Source organism: Emericellopsis cladophorae (assembly GCF_022114955.1).
Source record: "Emericellopsis cladophorae strain MUM 19.33 chromosome Unknown NODE_7_length_695568_cov_118_814649, whole genome shotgun sequence".
NCBI lineage: Eukaryota > Fungi > Ascomycota > Sordariomycetes > Hypocreales > Bionectriaceae > Emericellopsis > Emericellopsis cladophorae.
Window position 1 is genome coordinate 527,740 of NW_026250932.1, and position 27,484 is coordinate 555,223.

Below are 27,484 nucleotides of genomic sequence, written 5' to 3' on the forward strand. Positions count from 1 at the left end.
ACGGCCGATCCTCGCACCGCATCACAGCTAGCGGAGCCGCGGCGCGTATTGTTTGGAAGAAAAGGGGTAAAGATCGCCACGCATTTCTGCCTCCCCCACGAGCTGTGCATGTTGTCTCAGCTCAAGAGAGAAGAGCTGCCGTGAAAAGAGCGTTAGGGTTACATAGCGTGCACGCAGTCCGCGCTCCTGCACACCGCCACGAGGCGGGAGTCGCGTGGGAAAACGACCACCGTCAGAGACGATGTATTTGAGGCGAGGCTTGAGATGGCGCGTATGAGTGAATGTCTTCACATCGGAGGGAAAAGAGTCCGAAGACGAGTAGTCGACATGGACTGTCCACTTGCACCTGGCGCATTTCGCTCGGGGGAGCAGACGATGGCACGAAGCAGGAGATTGATGGCAGCGATTAGTTCAACAACTTGTCGTCAGTTGAGTCGACTGTCCGATTGGGACTGCTGCTGCGCGACATGGCGCTTGAATTTAAGTGGGTCTCATTGCCGTACATGGAGGTGATGCTGCTGATCGGCTAATCAGAGGGACTCGCCATCGCACGTTCCTGAGCATTTTACCTCATATTTCTCTTTGCTGTGAATGACAGGTCACAGCTCGAGCATCCCTTGTTAGATCTACCGTGCAGCGGGCTCTTAACGATCGTTGGTTCGAGATCTACTGCCTTGTTATTCCTTGCAGAAGATCATCAAACATCAATTGTTGATGTCTGGGTCCATGCCTTCTGTGCTGAAGAATTGCTGAATTGGCTGTCAGCCTTCTAGGTGAATCAAGTCTAGTCGTCGTCGAAGAATTCCTTCCGCTAGATCAGCCCGGCAGTCACTGATGACTGAAGGGTGACGTACCTGGTAGATTCCTGCCAGCTCCAGTCAAGCTCATGTCGGTACTCGCTGAACGACACAAGCCATTTATCCCAGAATAGGCAATAGGCAATCTTAGCCGGCCCTTCAGGGTCCACTTCCCCTTAGTCTTGCACCCACCGGATGACAGATCGGACATCTCCCATCACGTGTGGTTCCGGCTCCTTCGAGGTGCCTGACTCGGCTGTACAATAGTCGGCGACCACTCTCAGGGCAAGACTCTATGCGCGAAGTACGCTTGATGCGTCTCCATGAAGCGGTGAAGTCACTGTATCTGGGACGCGAGATGCCACGAGTGACTGAACACCGACTCAGTTTACATGCTACATGTATGTTGCAGTACGCTTGTCTTGCGTAAGGTCTGGCGCTAACGTGCGTGCCTGAAGAGAGACTGACTGTGATATACTCTAGACGAAGACGTGAGGAAATTGACGAAGAATTGACCACTGGCTGGAGCTTGTCGATCAGAATACGGCGATGGTGTGGGTGACAGAAGTACCTGATGATGCGAGTGTAGACCATTGTGACTGAGGTAGCATCAGGGCCATTATCGCAACGGCAATACGCTACCGACTAACCCTGGAGCTTGTGCTCATCTCCTACGTTATATAAAAGCAATGATCGACAGAACCATGTGGAGGCAGCTTCGCTAGACCAGGTAGCCGTGTCCAATCGTAGCTACATCAGCGTTTTCAGGCACCACGACTGCCGCAACATGTGGATAGTCAATGTCAGAGACACAGACTCAAGCCTCTCAAGTCTCAACGTCGTACATTTTGGACCCGGCACTAGAGAACAATGACCTGCTGGCGAGCATTGCAGATGAGGAAGCCGTCATGGATCGACTTCCACTAGGCCTCATACAGGTGGGGAGGTGGACACTGGACAGCAATGCGGACAGCATCGGAGGTACCAACGCGAAGGCTGAAGTGTTGAAGATGATCCATGCCATCAAGGTAAACCGGGCGAGCGCTTGGGTATAAAGCCGCGATACTCTCCCCCAAGTGCTGATCCAGAAGACTCTCTTCATTCTCAAGCTCCTTTCCATCTACTAGACTACCTAAATACTCTCCTACCCCTTCTCCCGCTTCAATCAACCAAGCAGGTCACCAGCCAACACCATCCAATATGAAGTTCAGCATCGTCTCCGTCCTCGCCCTGGCCGCGTCGGCCACTGCCACCCCCATCGTGGGTGGTCTCCTCGGCGGCGTCGGCGACGCCCTCAAGGGCGCCGTTACCGAGGTCGGCGGCACCCCTCAGAGCAGCGGCGACATTGCCACTCTCCTCGAGGGCACCCTCTCGTCCGTCAAAGAGCGCACCGGGGCCATGAGTACGTGACCACAGCTTGCCAGCATACCACCCCCTGACCGATTTCCCGGCTGACCATACCTCACAGACGCCACCGTGGCCCAGGTCCAAAGCAAGGACATGTCCGCTGACGCGGCTGACGACGAGCTCCTCGGCCAGATCCAGGGTCTCCAGCTCGACCTGTCCCAGCTCGTTAACTCGCTCACCACGGCTGCTGGTATCCCCGTCGCCGAGGGTGACGTCGACCGTGTCCTCGGGCTCATCAACGCCCTCCTCAACGAGGTCCTCGCCACCGTCAACTCCCTCGTCACCGTCCTCGGCCTTCGTGCCCAGCTCACCTCTCTGCTCACCTCTGTCTTCAGCCTGCTCGCCAACATCCTCACCCTCCTCGTCGGTCTCCTCGGTGGTCTCCTCCCTGCCCTCGTCGGTGGCCTCACACCTCTCTTGGCTGGCCTCGGCAACGGCCTCCTTGCACCTCTTCTCACCCCTATTGTTGCCCTTGTCGCTGCCATCTCTGGCCCTTAAATCCAGCTTTTGCTCATAGGGCACACCAGCGAAAGTGTCGAAAATAGTGTCTATGCGGCTTTCGGTTCTACTATTAGATTGTGGACAATTAATACAGTAATGTTTTTGCCTAGCCCAATGGCCCTTGGTGAAAAAAATGCAATCCAGCCCTTGCATTAAACAAAAATCCTGACCAGAAATCATAAGCTGCGTATTGTCTTAGCATGATAAAGACGGCGATGTCACGGCTTCGGAGTTTACATGCTCATGGGTCGAGCAGTTTCAGCGTTTCGGCGATAAGCAGTTTCGGCGTTTCGGCGATAAGCTAGCGACTTGGCCAACATGAACCGATGCCTCCTGTTGCACGCATGAGTTCTGACCAGATTCCAAAGCTCATTCGCCAATGAACAAGTCCAAAGCGATCCTCAGACCTTTTGGCTATGTCATGGCCGACCCCAAGTGCGACAGCAGCTGGATACAGCCTCGCAACACTGGCCTGTTGATGCAGGAGGCCACGGACCACGACGGCCGGCTTTCCAATCGGCTATAGCGGAAGCGCATTCCCAAGGACTAGCACGTCATCGCATTTGATGCCTGCCATGTTGTCTGTTTCCCATCGAAAGACGTGCATAAATGGGCACAAGTCCTCCAACTGGCAACCCAGCAGAGACCATCTCACTCTCATCTCTACCAAGGAGCTGTCTGCCTGATAGTAGCAGTGACCACTCGAACGTATTCTTTCACTCGTCCAGAAATACAGATACCCAAGAAATAAACCATCAGGCACAATGGCACCTGTTTGGTTCATCACCGCCACATCATCAGGCTTCGGCCACGAGATCGCCCTCAGAGCACTTTGCCGTGGACACACCGTCATCGCCACGGCTCGCAACATCTCACGTATCCAGGACCTAGCAGAGGCTGGCGCCCACACAATGGCATTCGACGTGACCTCCCCCTTCACAGAGATGCAGGATACCGCCAAGACCATCTTTGACAAGTTTGGTCGCGTCGACTACCTAGTCAATGCGGCTGGGTTCATCCTCGAGGGAGCCGTGGAGGAGTTCAGCCCCGAGGAGACCCACCGCATCTTCAACGTCAACGTCTTTGGCGTGATGAACACGTTCAAGGCCTTCCTCCCGCATCTGAGGACACAGGAGATCGGAGACGGAGGTACCAGAGCCACTGTCGTGTGCATCGGCAGCCTCGGTAGCTGGCAGGGCGGTGCCTCGTACGCAGCCTACTCCATGACCAAGGCATCATGCTCGATGTTGATGGAATCTCTCCGCATCGAGCTGGCCCCTTATAAGATCGTGTCGAGTGTCATTGAACCGGGGTATTTCCGCACCGGCTTCCTCAGTTCAAACGCGCTCGTGCAGACCAAGGAGCGCATCGATGCGTATGAGGACCCTAAAACACCTGCAGGGGCGACGAGAAAGGGCTTACGGCAGGTACATGGAAACCAACCTGGCGACGTGAAGAGGGGTGCCGAGGTCGTGGTCCAAGTGCTGACCAGGACGGGGGTTTCCAAGGGAAGGGAGGTCCCTGTGCGCATTGTGCTGGGGACCGACTGCGAGGAGACGATAAGGGCGCAGTGCGCCAAGGTGACTAGTTACTTGGACGAGTGGCAGGATGTCATAAGGAGCACTGATTATCCGAAGGGGGAGTAGTTGATGGGTTTGTATTTTGAGTGAATGTAGATAGGATACTAGATGCTGATTGGGATATATGTAAGCGTAATCCCTCTTTGTGAGGAACACGATCAGTCCCCCATCTGAGCTGCCCTTTCCAAGGCAAGTCGATATGCAACGCGTGCGATACCTTCCCATGAAGTCGTGTCCACGACGCCCTCCGCAATCAATCCTGCCCCCTTTTCAACCGACTGGGTGCACTGAATGCACAGTTGTTCCTCTTGGCGGATCCAGCAGGATTTGCGAATGATTTGCATCTTGTGGCAGGGACGTCCGTCCATGTCTGAGATCTTGAAGTGACAGCGGTGACGGAGGCCCACTTGTACGTGGCCACATGGGAAGGTGAAAGTCCTCCAATGGCACATTTCCCTGGATGCTAGCCTTGCACTAGGTCGACTGCTGGTTCGAAGAGATATTATGTCGTTCAGGCTGGGTGAGTGCCTTGTGTCGGATGAGGACATTGTTCACGAGATTGCAAATACGCGCCAGAGCCTCAAAGGGATCCTGCCAGGCTAAACAACTGAGAAGCTGCGGATGATAACCAGAGCTAACTTGGCTGTTGGTGCCCAGTAGCACATACTGGGCCGTGATGGCGTCTGACACCAGGTTTCGGAAAGCTAAGCGACCTGACTGGTGGGGTGCCTGTAAGACCGCCAAGCCAGGGTTTCCACGATCATTTGCTGGTCGAGGGACTCAACAGTGTGCTAGATCCGGTGGTTTACTGGTTGTGGAGGACGATTGTCTGTCATAGGCGGATGGATGTGTGCTCATGGTACGAGGCTCGAGGCCAAGTTGACGAGGGACTGGTCACTGGTGCCACGTATGTATTCCGACGGCGGCAAGCCCAGTGTTGGTCGTGCAATGCTTCATGGGACAGTCAATGCGTGTCCAGAGAAAGGGGGTATTGTGCAATCTGAAAGGATTGCTGGTGGTACTGGAGTATTGGACGTACCCTCATGATGCTGGCACTCAACGTGTCTGGTGTAAGGGGCAAGATAAGATGAAGACTGCTTTGCTTTGCTATGGTCATTCTCAGCGACATTTGACGGGATGATTTCGCTTCCATGTTGAACAGGAAGTGTATGGCTACACGACAGAAGTCAAAAAATTCTGCAGGCTACAACATCACGCGTGGTACACTGACATGTCCACGTGGAGATCATGTGTGTTTAGGGCGACACTCATGCATCTTCCCAGCCCGCAGACAAACATGAGGCCTCCCCCGCGCGGAGTAACGCCTGACCTCCATGTCATCACCCTCACAAATACTCCCGTTGTGATTCCTGACTAATGCAACTTGTGTCTCTTCGTCTTTCAGTCACAGCTCACTCACGTGTCAAACTGGTTGAGGTCCTTCATCTTTCAAGCTTACTTGCTCAATCCGCCCCCGAACGAAAGTATGACGACCTTCACATTCAACGACGCAGTCAAGGCTGCGAGGGCGTCCTCGTCCGACGTTGATGCCATCACCCGAAAGCTCTTTGCATCGCTCACCACCGAGGAGGAACTCGACCTGCTCGACGGCGACGATGATTTCTGGCCAGGCTTGCACAGCACGCTCACAGATGGCTACAACCGACGCCCAATCGTTCATGGGGCCGTTGACCGTCTGTCGATTCCCGGTATCAGATTGGCGGATGGCCCCCGAGGCTGTGTTGTTGGCGAATCAACCGCGTTTCCCGTGCCCGTGGCTCGCGGCGCGACGTGGGACATTGAACTGGAAGAGAGGATTGGAGTGCCCATCGGCAAGGAGGGTCGCGCCCGGGGCGCCAACTTCTTTGGCGGCGTATGCGTCAACCTACCTCGACACCCGGCTTGGGGCCGGATTCAGGAAACATACTACGAGAACCCCATCTTCCTCGATGAATTCGGTGCTGCCCTGACCCGAGGCGTCCAGAAGAACATGATGGCGTGCGTCAAACAATATGCGCTCAACTCCATGGAGAACGCGCGCTTCCAGGTCGACGTGGACATTGACCTCGATGTGCTGCACGAGGTATACCTGCCGCACTTTCGTCGCATCGTTGAAGAGGGAGTGGCTTCCGTCATGAGCTCGTACAACAACGTCCGCGAGGAGTGGGCGGGCCAGGATAAGGAGCTCCTGCTTGACATCCTCAGAGACCAGTGGGGTTCAAGGGCTATGTCATCTCCGATTTTCTCTTTGGCCAACGCGGCGGGCCTCTGTCTCTCAAGAATGGACTGGATATCGAGGCCCCTTCTCGGAATGTGCGCGGACGGACTTTGCAGCAGGCACTCAAGGAGGGAATTGTGAGCGAGGCACATGTCGAGCGCGCAAGGCTTGTCATCCTGAGGGGGCAGATCGAGCATGCCTTGCGCCGAAAGGAAGAGGAGCCAACCGCAAAGGGCGTTGTGTTCTGTGACGAGCACAAAGATCTCGCCAAGGAATCCATGGTACTGTTGAAGAACGACAAGGTCAACGGGGAGCCCCTTCTGCCCCTGAAGAACGTCTCGAAAATCGTAGTCATTGGTCGCCTGGCCAACTCCTAGAAAACTGGTGACAGGGGCTCTTCAGCGGTACGCTGCCCAAGGGAGGTGCCTCCGTATGAAGGACTCAGGAACCGTCTGGAGAGTACTGAGGTCGTACTAGACGACTCCGCCGAGATCGAGTCATCTCGCGACACTGCGTCAAGCGCCGATGTTGCCGTTGTCATCGTCGGCTACGACTGGCGCCAAGAAGGCGAACACTGCGTTCCTGCATTTAACGCCAACGCTGGTCTCAAGGATGTCCTCCCGCCCCTCGACGGCACTGAAGTGGCCGAGTCCACGCACAGGCTTTTTGTGGGTGAAGTGGCTCCCGAGTCGCTCGTCGAGGGTGAAGACAACTACGGCCTAGGCGCTGGAGGCGACCGATCCAGCCTGAGGCTTAATGAAAGGGACGTGGAGATGATTCGTGAAGTCAAAAAAGCGAATCCACGGACTGTCGTCGCCATAGTCGCAGCCGGTGCCGTTATCATGTCGCACTGGGACCACCTGCCGCCAGCTATTCTGTACAGCTGGTACTCTGGTTGCGAGGGAGGCCACGCGCTCGCCGACATTCTCCTGGGTTGGGCCAACCCTTCCGGACATCTCCCATTCTGCATCCCCCGAGATGAAGGGTATCTGCCTTTTTTCGACAAGGATGCCAGAAAGATCACATATGACCGCTGGTATGGACAGCACCTCCTCGACCGCCAGGCCGTCAATGCGGCTTATCCCCTCGGTTTTGGATTTTCGTACACGACATTCACAGTCGCTGACCTTGAAGTGAACAAGAACCAAAACAATACTGAGAGTCTGGAGACCAAAGTTGCGGTGAGGAACACGGGCCAGGTCGCGGGGCGACACATCGCTCAGGTATACGGCGCTGCCAATGTACCTGACCGCCCTAGGCGCGTGCTCCTTGGCTTCAAGCCGATCGAACTCGAGGCTGGGGCAGAAGCAGCTGTCGAGATCACTGCGTCAACGCGACCTCTGCAAAAGTGGGATAACAGTACTTGGTCGCCGTGGACGCGCCACGTTGAGATTGAGGTCGGGAATTACTCAGGCTCGGAGGCCAGCGTCAAGAAGAAAATATAGCTGTGATGGTCTGCATCAAGATTGATAACGTACGCATGTCTTTAGGGCCTGTTCTAAATGTTCGAGGCTGAAGCCTCCTGCATGTCCAGAGTCACATCCATTTCCCAATGGGGCAGTTGTCAGTGCTGACAGTGCATGGAAGAGGGGGCGCCAAGCTCTGCCTCGGCTTGCACATTTTTCCGACATTCACGGGCTTCACATTAACTCATATGAATCGTGATCCATTCGAAGTTCAAGGCAGACAGACAAACTACGGCCGAGAACGGGAGCTTGGCAATGGTCAAATCATCCCCAGCCGCGCTCGCCTCCTTATGCGAGAGTATCGAGGTCCGCCGAGTTGACGACGGCATCTACGAAGCCGACCTGGCTCTCGAATTCTGCGTTGGCACAGGTATGACAATGACATTGAGAAATCCTGAGAAGAACGAGACTGACCGCGACAGTCCCAAATGGCGGCTATGTAGCCTCCATATTCGCCAAAGTGGCCGAGGCCCATCTCCTACCACGCAACCAGCCACACATCATCTCAGCCCACTGGACATTCATGGCCAAGACGAAAGCCGGACGAGCTCTTGTAAAGGTATTAGAGTCCAAAATCGGGAGGGCCACGTCCGTGTTGCATGTATCGCTTCATCAGCAGGACATTCTGCCTCAAAGTCCCTGGATACCGGGCGAGTCGCCAGCGTGTGTGGCCGCTTACATGACGAGCGGCAACCTCGACGAGGAAGCGGGCGTCACGTTGCCCACACAGTGGAAGCTCGAATATGAACCACCGGCCATTGACCATGAGCGTGCCGCCACGGATGCCAACTGGGCAGAGTTGGATATACCAATTCTGAAGAAAGTGCCGATGCTCCACCATCTCAAGTACTACATTCGCCGCTCGGGTCATGTCCTACCGACGACACACGACTATTGGGTACACCTGACCAGCGGAGAGAACTTTACGCAGACATCGCTAGGCTACCTCGCAGACACTGGGCCACCGTTGGTCGTCGAGGCGTTCCGGCCCCCGTCGACGACGGCGCCGATTCCCGAGGGGGGGTTCACCTATAGCAAGGGATTCTGGTATCCGACTCTGACCATGACGCTCGACGTGCGTCGAAAGCTACCAGAGGAGGGCGCGAAGTGGCTCAGGCTCAGGGTGACGACCAAGGAGATCCGGAACGGGCGGTACGATGCAGAGGTTGTCATGTTTGACAAGGACGGGCAGCTTGTTGCCTTGAGCAACCATGTGTCAATGGCGGTGGACATTGAACGAAACTATGGTGGGAGGAGGGTCAAGATGTAGCAGTATAAAAATTCTGCAAATTCATTCAATGTCTACTCTGATTGAGACTTGTTTGTCGCCTAGTAGAAGCAACAGCATGGTAGCAACCAAGATGGCTTATGATCCATCATGCTAACCAGGAGATGATATTAGCAGGTGACGAAGAGCCCTACTGGCCCCCAACGCTCAACACGTTGCCAGCCTCGTCCACCTCAATCTTGGTCTTCCTGGTGCTCTCCTTGCGGGGGTTTTTGGCGTTGAAGATGCTGGAGAGCTCCTCCAGGGTCTTGCCAGCCGTCTCGACGGCAAAGAAGTAGATGACGACAATCTCGATGGCAATCCACACGCAGTAGACAATGTCTGCAAGGGGTCAGCAAAGAAACGCTCAGAATGGAAAGAGTGATCCCACGTACAAAGCTTCCATCCAATCTTGGCCATGCCCTCGCTGATGCCGTAGGTGTTGATGACCATGGCGATGTTGAGGAAGAGGAAGTTGACACCGGAGCCCTTGGCGCGGGTACGGTTCTCCAGACACTCGACCGAGTAAAGGGTCTGCAGCGGGGTGAAACCCCAGGCGAAGAAGATGCCAAAGAGGTAGATGGCGACGATGACGCCGTAGGACAGACCCTGGACGTCGGCGGTGTGGGCGGAGAAGGCGGTCAGGAGGATGTAGAAGAAGAGGCAGGCGCCTAGGGAGTACATCATCATGGGGCGGCGACCAAGCTTGTCGAGCATGGCGGCACCGGCAATGGCGCCCATCATGGAGAAGATGGGGTTGATGGCGTTGATGAGTAGTTGCGTGTTGGTGTTGGTGATGCCGGCGTTCTCGATCATTTGGGGCTGCCTCTTGTTAGATTCTTTTTCTCTTGTCTGTGGGGTTTCCCCCTTTGACGTACCATGAAGTAGCTGACGACGTTGTTGCCGCTCCACTGGCCGAAGAAAGACATCATGATGACCATGTACGTGCGATCTGCAAAGATGTGTCAGCTGGTGTGTGCACGCAGCAAGCAAAGAGAAGTGTGGAGCAAACGTACACCGGGCACCGGGGGTGTTGAAGAGCTCCCTAAAGTCCCACCAGGGGTTCTCGTCGCGGTACATGTTGCGCTGCTCAATGATCTCGTGGTACTGCAGCTGGACGAGGGCGTGGTTGACGTCGCCGTCACCGTGGTACTTGGCCAGTGTCTGCAGGGCCTCCTCGGTGCGGTCCTTGGCGATGAGCCAGCGAGGCGACTCGGGGAAGAACATGACGACGAGCATGACGACGGCCGGCATGCCGCACTGGACGAGGGTGGGCACCCTCCATGCCCACGAGTTGTCAAAGTGCAGGTTCGTTCCGTAGGTAGTCCAGCCAGCACTGCGAACCAATGTTAAAAGGGGGAAAGCTTGATATCTCGCGGGTAAATAATCGCTTACAGGATGTTTCCGAGCCACCACCTGCACAAGGTCAGTCGATTGGTTATTCTTGGGTATGTAAGCTCGACTCACAAGTTGTTGTACATGCCGCTCATGAGACCACGGTAGGCGGGGTGGGACAGCTCGACGGCGTAGGCTGGAGCGGCAGCGGAAGCGATGGAGGCGCCAAAGCCCAGGATGAAGCGTCCTCCGATGAACCACGGGAGAGTCTGCGCCGGGGTCTGGATGGCGGTACCGACGCAGACAATGAAACAGCCGACGAAGATGCACCAGCGACGACCGAAACCGTCGGCAAGAATGCCCATAAAGGGGAACTAGAGGAGAGAGGTCAGCCACAGGTGATTTTCCGAAGGGGGGCTTGCACGCACAGCCGCGATCTGACCGAGGTTGTAGGTGATGAAGACGATGCCCGTGCTGGAACCGGCGCCCGAGAGGCCAAAGGTGCGCTGGTAGGGCTCCATGGCGTTGATAGCACCCATGAGGGAGGAGTCGAAGCCGTTCATGGTGGACACGAGGTAGCTCATGCCCATGATGCACCACAGCCGCAGCATGCCAGGGGAGATGAGGCTGGGCTTGGACTCGGCAATGGCTGCCTCGAGGGCGACGGAGACGGCGGCGACCTCGCGGGTCTCGAGCGTGTTGCCCATGGGCTTCTCGTCGAAGGAGGCACGAGGGGGCTCCTCGCCCTTGTCCGTCGGGTAGGTGGACATGATGACGGTTGTCTGTCTGGTGCGAGCCGGTGGGGAGAACCAGTTGAGAACAGGTCAGGGAGGGTGCGAGTGATGACCAGGACTTGCTCGTGTCCCAACAGGCAGGAGGAGGGGGATGGCCCGGGATGTTATATGATCTTAACCCATGGCTCGTGTGTACCCCAACGGCCACATGGGAACTTTGGGAGTCTGGGACAACCCCGTTTCGGACCCCATTGCTCCAGGCGGGCGAGGACTAGCCCGCGACACATGCGAGCCATTTTGGGAGGAGGGCCTACTCGAGGCTCGAGCGGACGTATAGCCCTCCGGCTCGGACTATGTACGTACGGGCGGACGTACTGTGGTGAATCTGGAGCGAGCGAATGAGCGGGCAGCGGCGGTGATTGGGGCGGAAAAGCGAACCACATGGTGCGTCGAGTTTGCCGATGGCTTGATGCGCTTGTCCAAGGAGGAATGGCCCGCTCGCGGTGCGAATCGGGCAACATGTCTAGTCTTCTTGTTTCCCTCTCCATGTCCCCGCATACCCACCCCCAGACGCCAAGGGGGCCGAGGTCTCCCTTGTTGTGCGACCACGCCAAGTGTGGTGGGCGCACTAACAGTGGCGACTGCCGCGATCGATTCGGGGCCTGTGGGGTATTCCGCAGGCTGCACCTGGCAATAGGGCCGTTCTGTTCTCCATGGACTGGTGGGTCGGGTCGAGTCAGGTGGTTGGCTCTCTGGCTGGTCTTACGGTCATTCCACATCTGGGACGACGGAAAGAAATCTCGCCAAGATCGGCATCCAGATGCCGTGGCTTGAGGGTGTTGGAGCCGCACGACGACTGCTGGAGTGAGTTTTCCCCGGGCTGTTTCCCGACCCCCGTATCGAATCTTTGTTGGTTGCAGCGACAATGTTCGAAACGAAGGACCGAGGTGCAGTGGCGTCAAATCCTATTCCACTACCGTACTGCTTTTTAGTATTCATTCATACAGGCTGCATGCTCAGATGGGCTGCTTGCCAACACGCATTCGGGAGCATTACCTAGACAGCCGCCGCTGGCCCCCGAAACCAGACCGCGCCCAAGCACGAGGCCAGTTCGTCCAAGGTGAGGCGACGTCTGGTGCGTCTGGTGGGGGCGAGCCAACATCACCTCGTACAATTCCAGCGTTCAATGCTGGCAACGAAAGCCCGTGATCCTTCCAGTGTGGGGCAAGCAACGTTCCGGATGGACTGACAACTCGGCGATTGTTCGTGATATCAATCGCTGCCAGTGCCCTTGATCCTGCCGAGTGTTTCAGTCCACTCGTCGGCCCAGGCCTCAATAGCGTCCACTGCATGCTGAGTCGAACCTCGAGTCCCCACGCAATGTCCGTTTTTTTCATTGGGGAATTTGGGGTAATTCCGGAGTTGCGTGGTCCGTATAAGCTTTTCTCCATGTTCACACCTGATACAGCAATCTCACAAATCGGCCTTGTTCAAACCCCCTCTGCTCAGTGCGGGAGCCAGGAAGCTAAGGCCCAAGACGTCGGGATCCGCCCACCCACTGCGCGAATAATAGTAGTCCCTGGGCATGTCAACATTTTTTCAGACTAGTTGTGACGTGAACCCACAAACATGAAGCGTGATGACAGTCCGCTGCGTGCAACATTGGCCGGGCTGCATATGATTAGTGTGCGAGCTAGCAGGCACCGCATGCTACCTAATGAATGTGGAGCAAAGCTGCAGAAGCAGGCAGTGCAGTCCGATTCTCTGAAAGCCTTGCAGCGACTCAGGTATGGGCATGTGAGGATCATAACAAAGAGGTATGGTTCATGAGTGCGGAATCATGGGCGGACAGGTTATATTCATGTCACGAAGAAGCGACTCACGAATCTTGTGCCGAGTCCATGCAGGGAAGGTTCTCATATCGGACGGGGCACCCACACAACGGACCCTACACCTCATATCAGGTGTCGCGAGCATTAGTCTAATTGTCATTTGATCGTATACATCAGGGAAATAAGTTTCCATTCGCTGTCCAGAGAAAATACCAGTGGGAGTTCATTCTCAGATCGTGCTTTCACGAGGGCCCACGTAACCGGCGCCAGAGAAGTCCCCATGTCTTTAGTGATGGTCCTCGTGTAGCCACATGCACATACGCGGCCGCTAACATCGAGTTTCCCGACATGGAGGCCGCTAGGGGCAAGGTGGGTATCCCTAATGGCGTGCATCGTTCAAGGAGCTTTAGAAAGCTACGAACATACACCCGGCCCCCTTCACTCAGACATTGCATCTAGTGTTGTATCCCCTCGATGTCTTTGGGCTTAATACAAGAGGCGTATCGCCGCTGGAGACGAGGTTGGCCAAGCCTGCCAAGTTTGGCGCAGAGGCCTTGTCCATCCAGGTCCCCCATCCCACCATTCTGAGACTATCAAAAGGGAATCACGGCGGCTTCTTGGCGTAGACAAACGCCAAGATTGACCCCGTTGGCTTTAGATGTCGTTCAATCCAGGCAGGCCGATTTCGGTGCTGCGTTGCCCGTCGTGTCATGTTGGCCACAAGGTAAGGGCAATGATGAACTGAGACGATCCGCTACTGCCCAGAGTGTGCGGGATACTGCGCATATATTCTACAAACCTACGTGTCTCAAGACCTCGCCAACTTCTGAGAAGCCAAGTTGTTTTTGTGCATGAACCTGTCATGGTTGACATAGCCCCCGGGTTCAAGGTCATTCTCATTTTGCCGCCATGAACTTTCGTCAAGACGACTGCAAGAAGACGACAAAAGAAAATTGTCCTAACTGAGACTTACAGACCATTGGAGCGAGCGGCCTCTCCTCATCCCGCACTTTTACTCACTTCCCCATAGGCATGCACTATCCTTCGACCTTTGTGTGCAAATTGGCCTTGTCTCGGGCTGCTTCCACACGAATCTGGCCATTCAAGGGGCACAATGTGAGAAGTCCATGATGATCCCACCAAGAATGGTCCACGGGATGGAGGGCTCTCGATTGCCCCCGGGGTGGTGATCGGGTGTCACCTCCAATCGTCCTCCACATCCCGACAGAGGAGGCGGCGAGGGGCTACATTGGTGCTTCAACGAACCATGTCGCTCAAAACCCCATCATTTGCAGAACCTGGGGTTGTGGAGGATTCGGAGAGCCCCAGATCACCGCTCTCCCCAGGATCTAGAATCCCGGTCTCGCCCACACGCCTACTTGCGCTGTCGGGTGTCGACGCACGCGTGGGTCACGACGAAACCATCAAATTCCCTGCGCCGTCTGCCGATACTCGAGACCCCCTCAACTTTCCACAATGGCACAAGATGGCTGCTCTGTTCGTGGTCTCTGTCTACGCCTTTGTGGTCAATATATATATCTATATATTTCACCAGCTCCATCATCGCATTAGGCTTCCGGATTTGGCAATATACCTTCCCACAAGATCCTCGGTCGGTCTCGCAACTGACCTACCTCATTGCAGTACGTCTTGCTCGACTTGAAGTCAACCAATTGCTCACAGGTCCAGGTCCATGTACTCTTCCTCGGAGCCGGCAACATCTGGTGGGTACCGTTGCCCAACTGGGTCGGAAGATGGCCTGTTTTGATAGTCGCTACCCTCATTATGGCGCTCTTCTCTGTGTGGTGTGCTCTATCCTCCAACTACGACAGCCTTGTTGCGGCCCGCGTGTTGCGGGATATCGGGGGCGCCGGCCCTGGTTGGAGATCTCTTCTTCATTCATGAGCGTGGGAAAGCCATGGTAAGCTGGCCATTTATGCTCAGACTTGGAGATACTTGACTAAACCGGCCCCAAATAGGCTGTCTACACAATTCTCCTCTGTGTCGGTCCCCTGGTCGGAGGAATCGCAGGCGGTTACATTGCCTTTGGGCATGGTTGGGTCGATCTCTTTTGGGTCAGCACAGGCTTGTCCGCCTTTTGCTTTGTTGGGACTCTTCTCATAGTTTCGGAACCCCTCTTTGCGCGGTACATTGTGTCCGAGTCATCCTCTCAGCTTTCCTCAAATTCAAAGGGGGCCGATGCGACACAGATGGAGCAACAGCCCTTGGCCATGACATACAAACCATATAACTTCACAGCTACTCTGGGCTTCGGCAAGACCCGCAGGACACTACTTCACCACTTCAAGAAGCCCTGGAGGTCACTGGACTTGCCTGGTACATGGGTCGTGATGCTCCACTACGCTGGTGTGGTCGGGGGCATTGTGACAATGACCACCGTCAGCCCGCAGATTCTAGCCATGCCGCCTTACCTTTGGAAGGAGAACGTTGGCTTGATCAACCTGAGTGGAATTATCGGTGCCGCTCTGGGGTATGCCTACGCCTTTGTACTATCCGACTGGCTTCTCAAGCGCCGTGCCAAGTCCGTTCGGAACGGGGTAGCGGAGGCCGAGGATCGTCTACCGAGTCTGTTCTTTTTCACTCGCCGTGGCCATCTCTGGGCTAATCGTCTTTGGCTTCTGTGCGCAGTATCCGGGACCAGATCCATGGTTCGGCTTGGGGGCCGCTTTTGCGATAGTGGCCTTTGGTCTGATGCAGATCCCCTCGGTGGGATTCAATTATGTGAATTGGGCCCAACATAAGCGACCACCATCGACGTGTCGCACCAACACTAACAATTACCACAGTTGATCGACTCCTATGGGGCCCTCGCTGCCGATGCCTTCACCATGGTCACGATCCTGCGCTCCATTATCTCTTTTGTCTGAACCTTTTTTTGCCGTCGAATAGGTGCAGTCACGCGGGGCTGCCGAACCCATTGGTATCTTCGGGATGCTCATGGGTCTCTTCTCCTCAACTACTGTTCCACTCTGGTATTGCGAAAAGAGGATGAGAATTGTCACTGTATCCACGATTAAGCGCTGGAACAGATCATGGGGTGTCTCTAGGCGCCGTTTGATGCTGCGTTCACGTGGTGGAAATGGCTTCAAGTTCACAGGAGAAATTCCGCTTTCGTTTTCGATATCCTGGCGCCGGGTTCTCTTTTTCGTAGTAAAGATGGGAAGTAAGTGGCTTCGTCATGTATTACACGCTACTCGAGTTTCGTTTGTTCAGATGAAATGTTCATGACATCTTTGCCCGTGCTTTCACCCTCACAATGAAATCTGTTGGCTTGACGAACCAAACATTCTGCGTGCTCCACGTTGCTTCCTTTCCCGCCTCCGAGGAAACGAGTTCAAAGTCAAAGTCGCGAACAATTCTAGGAATCACCTTTGTGATCTCAAGCATGGAGATATGGCGGCCAATGCAGGTCCGTGACCCTAGGCCAAACTGTGCGAATCAGCGTCCACTCACTTGATCGTCGTGGGCGGGGATAAAATACCGGTATCCAGTGTTGATTCATGTGGCTCAGCGCCTCTGTATCTTTTATGAGCCATCTCTCTGGTCGGAACTGGTCGGCATCCTGTCCAAAGTACGTCGAGTTCCGGTGCTCAACCCATGTGTTGATACCAACAATGGCGCCTTTGGGAAAATACTGGCCTGCAATTTCTATGCCATCGCGAGGTACCACGCGTTCCAGAGGCAAACCCGTTGCCGGATGCATGCGGAGGGCTTCTTTGATTGTGGCCTGGAGGTAGGTCATTTGCTGCGTCTCCTTGAAGCTTGGATAGCCCGACAACTGGCCCCGTGATTGAAACTCGTCAATTTCTACCCGCAGCCTTAGTAGACAGTCCGGGTTCTTGATCAAGTAATAGAGGATGGCAGACAATGAAATGGCTGTGGTGTCTGAACCGGCGGTAACGTTGGAGACACATGCTGCGACGACGTGCTGCTGATGGCTGAACTTTTCCGGGTCCTCTGCGTGTTTGACCAGAAACTTGGACAAGAATGGCTCTGTTCGAGTTTCCTCTCTCTTTTCTGTCGTTTCTTTCTCAAACTTGGCATCTGCACCGGCACGGTGATCGGCTATCTGCTCGAGTGTGAAGCTGAGGATATACCCTCTGCCGGTCCCCTTTCTCCCTGCCCATAGGTTCCGGATTCTGTAGAGCAACGGATGCAGCGAAGGCAGCAATCCGACGAGTGTAGCGTAGAACAAATGTCCATCTAGAGCTTGGATCAGGGAGCCAACGTCTTCACCGCGATCCAAGAACCCAAATCGGTTGCCAAAGGTAATGATACCAATGACGTCGAAGGCATAGCACTGGAACCAGTGTCGCATATCTACTGATTCTCCGTTTTCTGCAATTTCTTGTAGACGCTGACATATCAAGGCCCCGCATTCGTCGACGAATGCCTCGTAGCTGACGAGAGCCGTCATGGAGTATGTCGACTGGAATAGGCTGCGTCCGTGGGCGTGGCTTTTAATGTCCTGATCTGGGAACAGTGACCACGACCCAGGTGTAGTCCAGCTAGAATACCACGCAGATTTCGCAAACTGCGTTCCGTGGCCGTAAATGCTCTTTGCCGCCGACGGCTCGCAGATGCTGTAGCGATTAGGGCCGTAGCGGAGGATGGGTCCTATAATGACGGTCAGCAATTTTCATCACCTCTGGCGCCACTGGGACACCACAATACCATATTTCTGATGTAACTTCTGATTTTCTTGCTCAAAGCTACCGCGTGATAGTTGACGGAGATACCAAAAATCGGAGAACCGAGCCAGCCAAGGACCTGGGACGTGGCGAAGGGGGCTCACGATGGGTTTGAGGAGAACAAAGACGAAGAGAAGCACGAGAGCCGCTAGCACATGATGAGGTGAAACAAACATGGTCAACTAATCAGTAGTCTTCCTTGAACGTGTAATTAAGTCTTTCTTGAACATGTAATTAGCCTTGTTGCAAAGAGTTGAGCCTCGAGTGTCATCACGGCTGGGTACATGTAATCACGCCCAAGTGAGTATCTCAGAGGACTCTCCAGTGTCCAAACGATCCATTGGCCTCGATTAATAATGACATACCCCGCTCAACACGTCCGAAACACCTGACCTCTGCAAGCCCTCCCGCCCGGCATCCGGTCGGTTGTGCGTGAGCGGTGGGGTATCGAGTACCGACGCTTTGCTCAAGATCGGTAGGTAGTCTAGTCGGCACTCGGCACACGGTTCCTTTCCATGTCTAGCAAAGTCCACACCTTGAGCGCGCCTTCATCCACCATACCCAGAAGATCTTTGACAGTAGGACCGAAGCTCTCAAAGATTCCAAGGAGATTCGTCATGCTTCCAGCGCGGTTCTAGCCTATACAGTGTCAGCAAGCCGTCACGTTGTCTGCATTGGAATTTATGACCGTTCTTACCCTTCTCCTTCGAGGCCGGAAGGCAGCTCGGATGGATCGCAACAAAGTGCATCAGAGTGTTGTCTGAACACGGGTACATGATGAGCCGCCGATCATTTCCGATCCAGAGAGTCATATAGCCGTCTCGGTCTACAACATTCTTGAGCTCCTGTCTCTCCAGGATTTGTTCTCTAGGAATCATGAACCTGAAAGCACTTTTACCCGAGTTGAAGGGCTTGATTTTGTTTTCAACGATGGACTTTCAAGTAGCAGACTGATCGACGCGTCAGAGGCTTTGATTCGCGCTGACTAACTCTCACCCTTATTTGCACTGACACCATCTGCACCAATTACTAGATCTCGTTGGATCGTAGTGCCGTCTTTAAGGGTAGCAGTGGCATTCGCACAATCGATGTCCACCACTTGACTCGATTTGAGGAGAACACCAGGCGTCCTGCTGGCCACTTTACTAGTTGCCTGTTTCTTGAGCGCTACGTGTAGGCCAACTCGATGAGCCAGTACCCAGGGCTATGGATATATGAGATGGTCAAGTTAGTCACTATAGGCTTGGCAGAAGCAATGCTTATGTGCTGCCAGATCGGATTTGGTCTTGTTATGTCCAGGTCGAATTTCAGCTGGTCATCAGGTCCGTACTCGGTGATCTTCTTATTTTTAGCGTACAAAATTGTTATGACGAAGATCATAACCACACCAAGGACCGGGTTCGCACCAAAGATCTCTGGGAATGCGCCGAATCTGCGAAGGACGCCATGGCAGTTGTGAGCAATGTGTATAGCCGCGCCGGTCTCTGTCGCTAGGTCTGTTCTTTCACAAAACTTTTTGTGTAAGCTGTTACGCCATTACCCATCTTTCTCACTTACTGTGACTCTATGTCCCTGTTGCAGCAAGCCCAAAGCAGCCGTCAGACATCCGATACCTGTTTCTGTCAGCGCCGTCATCTAGTTGACATATTGCCAGTGATCTGTTCACCCGCTCCCACAATCAAGATGTTACAAGCATCATTTCTGGACTTGTTCTTTATCGGAATGGTGTTTAGGACACGACGGAAGGTGTTAGGGTTGAGACAGGCAGCGAATTGGAGTTAGCAAACTAGAAGCAACAAACATGAAGACGAGCCTGTCTTCTCTGGCGCTTAGGTTTTAAATCCGTACTTGTCACAATGCTGACCTCTATTGTTTCCATGTCATCTCCAGCGGACAGCGACGGGATGCACCCTCCACGTCGGTCCGAGCTACATCCCAGCTGTATCCTGCACCAATCTCCACATCCCGATGGGATGTCCACAGCGACAACGGCAGTAGCATGAGCTGAAGAGTGCTTGAAGGAGTTCAGATTTCGAGTGAAGAATACTAAAGCAAATCGTCAAAAGTCAAAAATACGTATGCGCCGTCGTATTTTGCAACAATACCGAATCCCACCAAAGACATTCACACGGTGGATAACACATCGTTTCCCTACATCTCCGAGCAGAATGCCACCATTAGCTTGGTTCATAGGGATGAAATGGTGCGATGCAGCGTATATCGTCCCAAGGGCATGGAATCGTGTCCCTGTGTTGGTCACATACGGACGTTACGGAAAGGACATCCACTACAAAGAGTAAGCTGCCTTGTGCTCGACGGGTCTGAATACTTCTTAACACCTTCAGCTTCCATCCCAAGCCATTGTCTGAGGTGAACCCTCGCCATAAGTCTGCACACTCGGCTGCGGCGCAACGACAAGTTCAGGAGAGCGCCGTATCTGGACACGACCACTCAGGGTGCGCACGATGCTCCGACCCACCAACAGTGGATGGGCTGGTTTGAGTCGGAGTCTTTCAAACGCCTAGCGTTGAGACCCCTGCTGCACGACTCGGACTCTTCAATGGCTCTCCTTACCAACCCCTTGATCTCCTACACGGAGGTGCAGCTTCCACTGCCAGCTACAACAGAGGTCTGGACAGCAGCGAGCCCAGAGAGATGGAAGCAGGCCATGCATCGGGCCCAGTCTCAAGACTTGGCCATTTTCGACTTGCTTGACCATCCCGGCTACTTGAATAAACCTCCCCTGAGCTCACCATGCGTTTTGGGATCATCCACCTGCACCTCCACATGCCACTCGAGGACATTGAGACATTCGCAGGCAAGCAGGGCATTGATCAGGCCCGCGCTGTCTTCCCTTCTGTCCGAGAGTGGGCCTAAAGCGAGTCTGCCCGATGAGCAATGCACCACGCCGGTCGTATCATTCGCGCCTCGAGGTTGTCGGCCAAAGGGCTGATACAAGGACACGAGGCAATCATGGTCTACAATGCGAGCCTGGCCTTTTGGTGTACGTTCTAGTCCTCGAGAGACCGTTCGGCGCAGGACAATCTGATAGTGGCGCGCCGCCAGTTCCAAGATCCACGGAAAATGTGTATCTGGACGGTGATGAAAGCGCTACTATCAACAGCTTCATAGAATTTGAGGCTGGCAGGCCTTGCCAGGCGTATATCTGGACAACTCGACCATGACATTAGAGGTGGTGATCCAGACTATAGAGAGGCACTTTCAGGGCACGCAAATGGCTCACCTTCCTAGCAAGTTGATTAAGCTGGTGAGGGAGCTGATCAAGACATCCTAGCTGGTATGCAGGAAGTTTAGCATATCGTGTACATGTAGCGCGCGTCGCCTAGAATCCAGCCCATTCTCGTTGTGTTCTTAGTAACGCACAAGAGGTCTCTTGTGACACGCCCAATTTCGATAAAGCGTGTGGTATTAAGGCTCCAATGAGTTCGAGGCTCCAGTCGTATGCGCCGAAAGTACGCACTTCAGAAGGCTATGTGCAGAGAGCATGCATGTCTCAGTGTCCAATTCGCCCGACCACACCGACACTCTTGTTCCGCAATAAAGTCCTGGATCTTAGCACACAATGGAACCTCTCGACAACTTTTGCACCATTCCCTGTGACTAAACGTCCATATGGCTTTTAGCATCTGGACTGCTCTCACCCATGGGCAAACGAAAGTTGATTATTTGTACAAAAACGCCCCATTGCCTTGCGGTCATTGTAATCATGGTCCTCGGACGCAACAGCGTCATCCTCTAGGCGGTGAGTCAATCCAACTTATTTCATCAATTCACAATTGATTTTTCCATGGCTTCAGAAACGCTCATCTTCCGTTCACCTCGGGAGTTCACTGAGGCAGTACTCCGCGACACAGGCTGCAGGGTAGGCAAAGGCTGCGGGCCGAGTACCGGAGCAAGACGTGATATTGCATCATTCCCAACTCCCCATCCACTCGGTGCCGCCAGGAAGCCAGACAACTAGTCAACAATCACAGGTCGAATTGCAGAAGCCTGAGTCGTCCCCTTTGCCAATGCCCTGAGCTCCTGTCGCCGCGGGCTTCACTGTCCACGCAATCAACAAAACACCCATCGCACGAGGTGAACTTTTGAGTTGACCAAGACCTCCAGAAAGCCCACCGGGCAAGATGCGAACGAGCGACGCGGTCTCCTTGCCGACCTCGCCAGTTCTGCAACCGACCCGCGACGACGATGCTTCGCCAACATTGAACCCCGAACTCGTTCACAGTCTGAAGCACGGCAGTACGGTGCTGGCTCTGGCCGTCAGCCCAGGGCACGACCGGATCTATGCTGGCACACAAGATGGGGAGATTGTAACATGGTCCTTGGCCACCTTCCAGCCGCTCAGTACGATACAAGCGCACAAGAGGAGCGTACTGTCGCTGTTCCTGTCACCCTGCGCCTCTCTGCTCTTCTCGAGTGCGGGCGATCCCATCATCAACGTCTGGTGCCCCAAGACCTTGACGCGCCTGTACGAGATTTACAGCACCCACGATGTTGGCGACATCTTTTGCCTGGCGTATAGCCCGCAATACGACACCCTATTTCTTGGGGCGCAGAACTCGACGATTCAATGGGTCAGCCTGAAAGACCCTGCCGCGCGCGTGGCCCCCGAATCGCAGCGACATCCGGACCGCCGAAATCACCGATTCTTCGATTCGAAAGCCGTGGGCGGAACAAGCACGCCGAGACGCAACAACAGGAGGTCTGATTTCTTTCCGCAAGCCAAGGCGACTCTCGAGATTGACAGTGGGTCACTTCGAAACTTTGCTCACCAGGGCTACATCTACTGCATGCTCATGAGCAAGGGCCCAACAGTGGAGGTGAACTCAGACGAGGACGTACTGATATCAGGAGGCGGAGATGGCACGATCAAGCTGTGGGATCTGACCTCGACGTCAGACGGCGATCAACCGACCATTGAGGAGATCATGACGCTCGGATCCGACGACGGCGAGTCGATCCTCTCGCTGGCCATTGACGGATCTTTCCTGTACGCAGGCAAGTTGGATGGCATCGTCGAATTGTGGGACCTGGACACCACTCAGAAATTGCGCGTGATCAAAGCGCACCAGTACGACATTATGTCCTTGCAGATGGGCTGGGGCTACCTGTGGACGGCCGCGTCCAACGGGTGGGCGAGCGTGCGTTTTTGCGAAACCAAGGAGAAGGCGAAATGCTGACCAGATGTAGAAATACAGCACCGCGCACTACGGGCAGTACCGCCACGCAGCATCTTCGAGCAACGTGAGCCAAAAGTATCAATGTCTGGCCAAGTGGGAGGCCCACAAAGGCAAGATCCTAGCGTCTGCGGTAACAGAGTACCACAACGCCCAGTACTTTATTACGGGAGCCAATGACGACTCCATATCAATATGGACTTTCAAAGATGCCGCCTGCTCCACTGCACAGGCAAGCGAAGCTAGCACTGATGTGTTGCTCTCTACGCTGAAGGATTTCGTGTCGTATAAAAGCGTCTCGTCACGACCTGAATATGCTGAGGACTGCCGAAAAGGGGCGACATTCCTTGGCGCTTTGTTCAAGCGGCTAGGCGGTCAAGTGGACTTACTGAGCACAAACAATGCGCACAATCCCGTGGTCTACGCCCGTTTCGCGGGCAAGAAGGAAACCGCAGAGAAGCGCAAGAAGATTCTCTTCTACGGGCACTACGATGTTGTGGCCGCAGACAACAAAAACGGTACGTGGGAGAACGACCCGTTCACAATGATCGGAACGAATGGCTACCTTTACGGCCGTGGTGTGAGTGATAACAAGGGGCCCATTCTGGCCGCCCTCTATGCTGTCACCGACCTCATGCAAGCCCAGAAGTTGAAGAACGACGTCATCTTCCTCATTGAGGGTGAGGAGGAGTCTGGCTCGAGGGGCTTTGAGGACATTGTGCACAGCCACAAGGAGCTCATTGGCGACATCGACTACATCCTGTTGGCGAACAGTTACTGGCTGGACGATGCAGTGCCGTGCTTGACGTATGGCCTCCGAGGCGTCCTACATGCCACAGTGTGCGTCGACTCGCCGCGTCCGGACATCCACTCGGGCGTGGACGGGTCGCACATGATGGACGAGCCCCTGACAGATCTCACGTGCTTGTTGTCCAAACTCAAAGGGCGGGGGAACCACGTCCAGATCCGAGGATTCTACGACGGCATTCCCCAATTGACAGCTGACGAGGACGCCCGGTACGACGACATTGTATCCATCCTCATGCGGCGTGACCCTGAGAATACATCAGAGCAAAAGCTAAAGCAGTCGCTTATGGCGCGATGGCGCGAGCCCAATCTCACGGTTCATCGCTACAAAGTGTCAGGTCCGGACGGCAGTCTGATCAGCAGCCACGCGAGCGCGCACATTAGCGTGCGGCTCGTGCCTGGGCAAGAAGTGGACGACATTGCCCGCAAGCTCACCGAGTTCCTCGAGCAGGAGTTTGCCGCGCTGGAATCGCAGAATTGGCTACGCGTCACCGTGGACAACAAGGCCGAGCCGTGGCTTGGCGATCCGACCAACGATATCTTCCAGACACTGGAGCAAGCTATTGTGGAAGCTTGGCCTTCGTCCTTTGACGATGCTGCGTCTGGCAATGGTTCAAAACCGAGGAGGCCCTTGTACATCCGCGAGGGTGGCTCGATCCCGACGATTCGGTTCCTAGAGAAGGAGTTTGAGGCGCCCGCGGCACATTTGCCGTGTGGACAGGCTAGTGATTCGGCGCATTTGGACAATGAGCGGATGAATATGGTGAATCTGCTCAAGGCGCGCGAAATCTTTGGGAAGGTGTTTGAGAGGCTGTAACTGGGCCAAGGCGCTTTTAATTGATGGCATGATTCAATTACTACGTTACAACGACAGATTTCATGAGTGCGTCCACCGCCATCGCTTCTCCCATACTCCTTTGTAGAATGTGATGCTCCTCTTCGCTAAGTCTCTTCGAGGGCGCATCCACCATGCAGCTCATGTCCTGCTTGGTCGCCCCTTTCCTCCATGTGCCATCCATCACCCATGCATCGGGTACGTCGTAGGCATCCGGCTCTTTGAGCTTGTTCTTCAGCAAGCTGCCATTGAACCACAGCAGGTCCCCCTTGGTGTCGGCATGTGCAATGACAAAGCTGCACACCTCAGCCGTTTCCTTCCCATCCTCGCTCGCTTGACGCGACTCCCACCCCAGCATAGAGCCGTAGTGCTCTTCAAACTCGTACGCAGCCCCCGTCAGCTCCAATCCGAGCCACCATGATTCCTTGTCTCCGTATGTGATCTTGTAGGTGACCTCCTCACGGACGTCGTACGTGTTCTGCCAGGCCGTATGCAGCACGCCGAAGAAGACGTCGGGTCGTGACTTGTCGAGTACGACAACGCCCGAGTCGCACTCCTCGGCGTACTCCTCCGTCCACACCAGGGACCTGTTCAAAGCGGGCGAGGGTTCCTTAACTTGGTCGTGGAACCATTCATGCCTGCCCTTGAACGCGTGTTGCCATAGGAGACGATCGTGGAATAGATATGCGCCGTTGTCGACATAGGGCTGCTGATGGAATAGGCTTTTGGGGTCTTGGAGGAAGACGCTGTCACAGTCGACCAGTAAGACCTGTTCAAATCGAGAGGCCAGGACTGAGAAGGGCTTGATGGCCCATCCGTTTTCCTTCAAGCGAAGCGTCTTGTCGTCGAAAACCTTGAGCATGTCCACAAATGAGATCTGTCCCGTTTCGTCGAGTGACGCGAGTGCTTCCCGATACCGGATTGGTAGGTCTTCCTCGCCAGCGTAGGTAATCTCCAGGGGGAGTTTGCATCCAAACACATGTCGTATAGCGGATATCAGATGTCCCGCAAAACGGATATTGATGTTTGGTCCCCCGACAGACATGACTATGCCCTTGCTGCCTTTCTCAGGCAAGTGGAAGAGACTCGACAAGGGCAAGCCGTCTGATGATGGTGGTATGAAAGGGAACAAAGACACGGCAGCCTCCTCGACATTGCTGAGGACTTCGTGTACTTTGTCCGAACCGTGTGCCTCGTGCTTGAGCAGGCCAAACCATTTTTTAACCTGCGCCGATCGCCTGCCCACTTCCCAGAACTGGTTTTTGAATGGTGCTACCACAGGCTGGTCGACGAAGGTTTGCGCTGCTGTGGTGATGTTTTCCAAGACATCATCGGAAACAGTTTGCGACGAAAAAAGGAGGCTGTACCGGTGGTCCTGATCCTGGCTGGATAGATATTGCAAAGTGAAGAAGAGAAGAGCAAGAGAAAAGGTGGTCAAAGCGACACGACTGCGCAGCTTTTGCATGTCGACGAGCTGCTGGAGAACTGTCTTCCTTATTTACGTGTACACAAACCAAACTTAGTGCAGAAACACATGGTCAAGCATTGGAGTAAGGCAAAGTGTTGGTCGTGCAAGTAACCAGAGCAAAGAGAAGATGATGGGGAGGAGCACCGGATCGGCGTCAAGGGGCTCAAGGCATGATATCGTTCACGTTGGTACGAGTAGGGACCCCGGACGAGTGGCGGCTGGAACGCACTCGATAGGGCCAGCTCGAACCGGTCAGCGAATGACCTGATTACCCAAAAGAAGATCTTCGCAACTTACAAGCAAATGCAATACAACCAGACCTCTCGGGGTTTGTGACTAGCGAGTACGTATACTACTACCCATGCTGCGTAGCGAGCGAAGAAAACCTCGGCCTGGCTAGGCCGTTCTTACGATAGCTTTCACGCTAATGAGGGAGCATCATGTTTCTACTAACGACGTGAATGGGTCTGCCACATAAGTTCCGCGAGGCCTCCCGGAGCAGCTTCGGTAGCGATATGACAACCTTTCGGGGGATAGATTCATGTTCACATGGAGTTCTATTGTGAGCGATTGTCCTCGAGCGCACTGGCGTCTGAACAACAGAGATGTAGAATTTGTTCGACAGAACCCTAGCAAAACGTATATACATGTACTGATTACATGTCCAGCGTCGATTCGATGTGGCTGATTTATTCAGTGAGACCAGACAGGACCTCGACGCTAAAGTCGCTATCGTGGGATTATGAGGATTCCATTTGTAGGAGCCTGGATGGCTGTTGCTTGGCTGGATACTAGACCAGTAGATGGCTACAAGTAGTCCAGGCTGGAGTCAAGTCCTGAACTCAGACGGGCCACGGCACGGAAATATTTCCCTCCCACCGAGAGTCCGAGACCCACGTACATGCAGACCCCGGCCCGGGGTGGTCAGTGGGACTGTCAAATGTGAGATATTACGCAACGGGGTACGTACGTGACTACGTGTTTGTAAATTGTAAATGGGCCCAAGCAGTGGACATCTCTCGCAGGGGCTGACCACGCATTGCAGTTGTGTGTGATCGATATCAATCCGCAACGTGCCTTGTTGTCTGCAGTGAGAAGCGTTTTCCAAGCTCTCACGTGTGCCGCCGCAAAGGAGCAAACATGAAGGCCAACGGCCAGTTTCTCCACTAGATTTAACAAAGAAGCTGTTGGTTGTGTGCACCATGGTAATTGAGGTGGACAGACAGCTCGGCATCCCGGCACCCACCCCACCTTACGTGTGACAGCACGCCGCTGATGGCATTGCAGATCATCGTGGCTCTCGGTCATGATTGGAGACTGGATTTCG

General features: G+C 54.4%; 9 protein-coding genes across 9 annotated transcripts; 6 read left to right on the top strand and 3 right to left on the bottom strand.

The window, feature by feature from the left end:
- Positions 1-1,997: 1,997 nt before the first annotated feature.
- Positions 1,998-2,702, top strand: J7T54_005655 (uncharacterized protein; the record flags this gene model as incomplete). Its single annotated transcript, XM_051504098.1, has 2 exons — positions 1,998-2,199; positions 2,266-2,702. The coding sequence occupies 2 exons, from the start codon at positions 1,998-2,000 to the stop codon at positions 2,700-2,702; spliced, it is 639 nt and encodes a 212-aa protein (XP_051364482.1).
- Positions 2,703-3,469: 767 nt separating this feature from the next.
- J7T54_005656 (putative oxidoreductase YusZ) lies at positions 3,470-4,351 on the top strand (the record flags this gene model as incomplete). The annotated part of the gene is made up of 1 exon (XM_051504099.1): positions 3,470-4,351. The coding sequence occupies one exon, from the start codon at positions 3,470-3,472 to the stop codon at positions 4,349-4,351; it is 882 nt and encodes a 293-aa protein (XP_051364483.1).
- Positions 4,352-5,771: 1,420 nt separating this feature from the next.
- On the top strand, positions 5,772-7,948 carry J7T54_005657 (uncharacterized protein; the record flags this gene model as incomplete). The annotated part of the gene is made up of 3 exons (XM_051504100.1): positions 5,772-6,437; positions 6,509-6,860; positions 6,981-7,948. 3 exons carry the CDS (start codon positions 5,772-5,774, stop codon positions 7,946-7,948), a joined length of 1,986 nt encoding a protein of 661 aa, XP_051364484.1.
- Positions 7,949-8,224: 276 nt separating this feature from the next.
- Positions 8,225-9,239, top strand: J7T54_005658 (uncharacterized protein; the record flags this gene model as incomplete). Its single annotated transcript, XM_051504101.1, has 2 exons — positions 8,225-8,339; positions 8,392-9,239. 2 exons carry the CDS (start codon positions 8,225-8,227, stop codon positions 9,237-9,239), a joined length of 963 nt encoding a protein of 320 aa, XP_051364485.1.
- A 148-nt stretch (positions 9,240-9,387) lies between these two features.
- Positions 9,388-11,341, bottom strand: J7T54_005659 (Lactose permease-like protein; the record flags this gene model as incomplete). The annotated part of the gene is made up of 7 exons (XM_051504102.1): positions 9,388-9,578; positions 9,632-10,058; positions 10,115-10,188; positions 10,253-10,572; positions 10,632-10,652; positions 10,704-10,945; positions 11,000-11,341. The coding sequence occupies 7 exons, from the start codon at positions 11,339-11,341 to the stop codon at positions 9,388-9,390; spliced, it is 1,617 nt and encodes a 538-aa protein (XP_051364486.1).
- A 3,714-nt stretch (positions 11,342-15,055) lies between these two features.
- Positions 15,056-16,025, top strand: J7T54_005660 (uncharacterized protein; the record flags this gene model as incomplete). The annotated part of the gene is made up of 4 exons (XM_051504103.1): positions 15,056-15,058; positions 15,117-15,723; positions 15,800-15,879; positions 15,945-16,025. 4 exons carry the CDS (start codon positions 15,056-15,058, stop codon positions 16,023-16,025), a joined length of 771 nt encoding a protein of 256 aa, XP_051364487.1.
- A 355-nt stretch (positions 16,026-16,380) lies between these two features.
- On the bottom strand, positions 16,381-18,468 carry J7T54_005661 (cytochrome p450 oxidoreductase; the record flags this gene model as incomplete). The annotated part of the gene is made up of 3 exons (XM_051504104.1): positions 16,381-16,587; positions 16,640-17,775; positions 18,411-18,468. The coding sequence occupies 3 exons, from the start codon at positions 18,466-18,468 to the stop codon at positions 16,381-16,383; spliced, it is 1,401 nt and encodes a 466-aa protein (XP_051364488.1).
- Positions 18,469-21,994: 3,526 nt separating this feature from the next.
- On the top strand, positions 21,995-24,671 carry J7T54_005662 (di- and tripeptidase-like protein; the record flags this gene model as incomplete). Its single annotated transcript, XM_051504105.1, has 2 exons — positions 21,995-23,011; positions 23,061-24,671. 2 exons carry the CDS (start codon positions 21,995-21,997, stop codon positions 24,669-24,671), a joined length of 2,628 nt encoding a protein of 875 aa, XP_051364489.1.
- A 40-nt stretch (positions 24,672-24,711) lies between these two features.
- J7T54_005663 (uncharacterized protein) lies at positions 24,712-26,154 on the bottom strand (the record flags this gene model as incomplete). The annotated part of the gene is made up of 1 exon (XM_051504106.1): positions 24,712-26,154. The coding sequence occupies one exon, from the start codon at positions 26,152-26,154 to the stop codon at positions 24,712-24,714; it is 1,443 nt and encodes a 480-aa protein (XP_051364490.1).
- Positions 26,155-27,484: the final 1,330 nt, after the last annotated feature.